Here is a 954-nt window from a genome sequence, read left to right on the forward strand (position 1 = left end):
GGGGTACTTGAAACCGCCTTCCCAGACGCTTCCCCACCTCCACCCCCACCCCCGGGCCGGTGCGAAGCGTCCCCTGTTCTCCACCCTCCAGTGTGTGACCCGGATGCGGGCGCGCTTTCCCACGTCTGGCTGAGCTCCTCCCTCATGGCGCTGGCGACGCTGCTCTCCGTGGGAATCGCCGTCTTCCTTTGCAAAAGGTGAGTCTCGCGCAAGTCTCCCAGAGGAAGGGACACATAGTCCCAGGGTAGGGGACCACAGACTTCCGGTAGACGCTGTTGGGAGGGGGGAGGTTGCCATGGTGACAAGGGAGGGGACGTTGCCATGGTGACAGGCATCTCTAACTGCGTCTCCAAAGTGGGGGCAGCCTGGTCTGTGCTGAGGCCATTTTTTCTATTGATTTTTGGAGAGAGTGGAAGGGAGAGGGAAAGGCCGAGGGAAAACAAAGCAAAATAAAACAAAAACACAAAAGAGAGAAATATTGATGAGAGAGAGACACATCGATGGGTTGCCTCCTGCACACGCCCCGACCAGGGCTTGGTAGGGAGGAGCATGCAAGCCAGGTACGTGCCCTTCACTGGGAATTGAACCCAGGACCCTTCAGTCCCCAGACCGACGCGCTATCCACTGAGCAAAACTGGCTATGGCATGGCCTCCCCTTTGGAGGTGCAGGTACCAGCAGCCCTACTAAGGGCTGGCGGGGGATGAAGAGGGGGGCCCCTGTAGCTCCCCGGTAACCTGCATCACTGGCATGGAGGATGGATGGATCGTGGATGGAGGATGGATGGGTGGGTGGATGAATGGATGGATGAGTGGGTGGATGGAGGATGGATGGATGGGTGGGTGGATGGATGGATGAGTGAGTGGATGGATGGATGGGTGGATAAATGGAGTATGGATGGATGGATAAATGGATGTATGTATGGATGGATAAATGGGTGGATGGATGGATGGAGG

The 954-nt window shown here is 57.2% G+C and overlaps 1 protein-coding gene across 2 annotated transcripts in view; it reads left to right on the forward strand.

The window, feature by feature from the left end:
• Positions 1-954, forward strand: part of LOC107184667 (interleukin-3 receptor subunit alpha-like) — a 28,685-nt gene that overhangs the window by 24,613 nt on the left and 3,118 nt on the right. For both annotated transcript variants that reach the window (XM_015570473.1, XM_015570475.1), the window contains exon 2: positions 92-197. In XM_015570473.1, coding sequence (XP_015425959.1) covers positions 92-197 — 106 coding nt within the window. The remainder of the gene's footprint in view (positions 1-91; positions 198-954) is intronic.

The sequence above is a fragment of the Myotis davidii genome, unplaced genomic scaffold, assembly GCF_000327345.1.
Source record: "Myotis davidii unplaced genomic scaffold, ASM32734v1 scaffold553, whole genome shotgun sequence".
NCBI lineage: Eukaryota > Metazoa > Chordata > Mammalia > Chiroptera > Vespertilionidae > Myotis > Myotis davidii.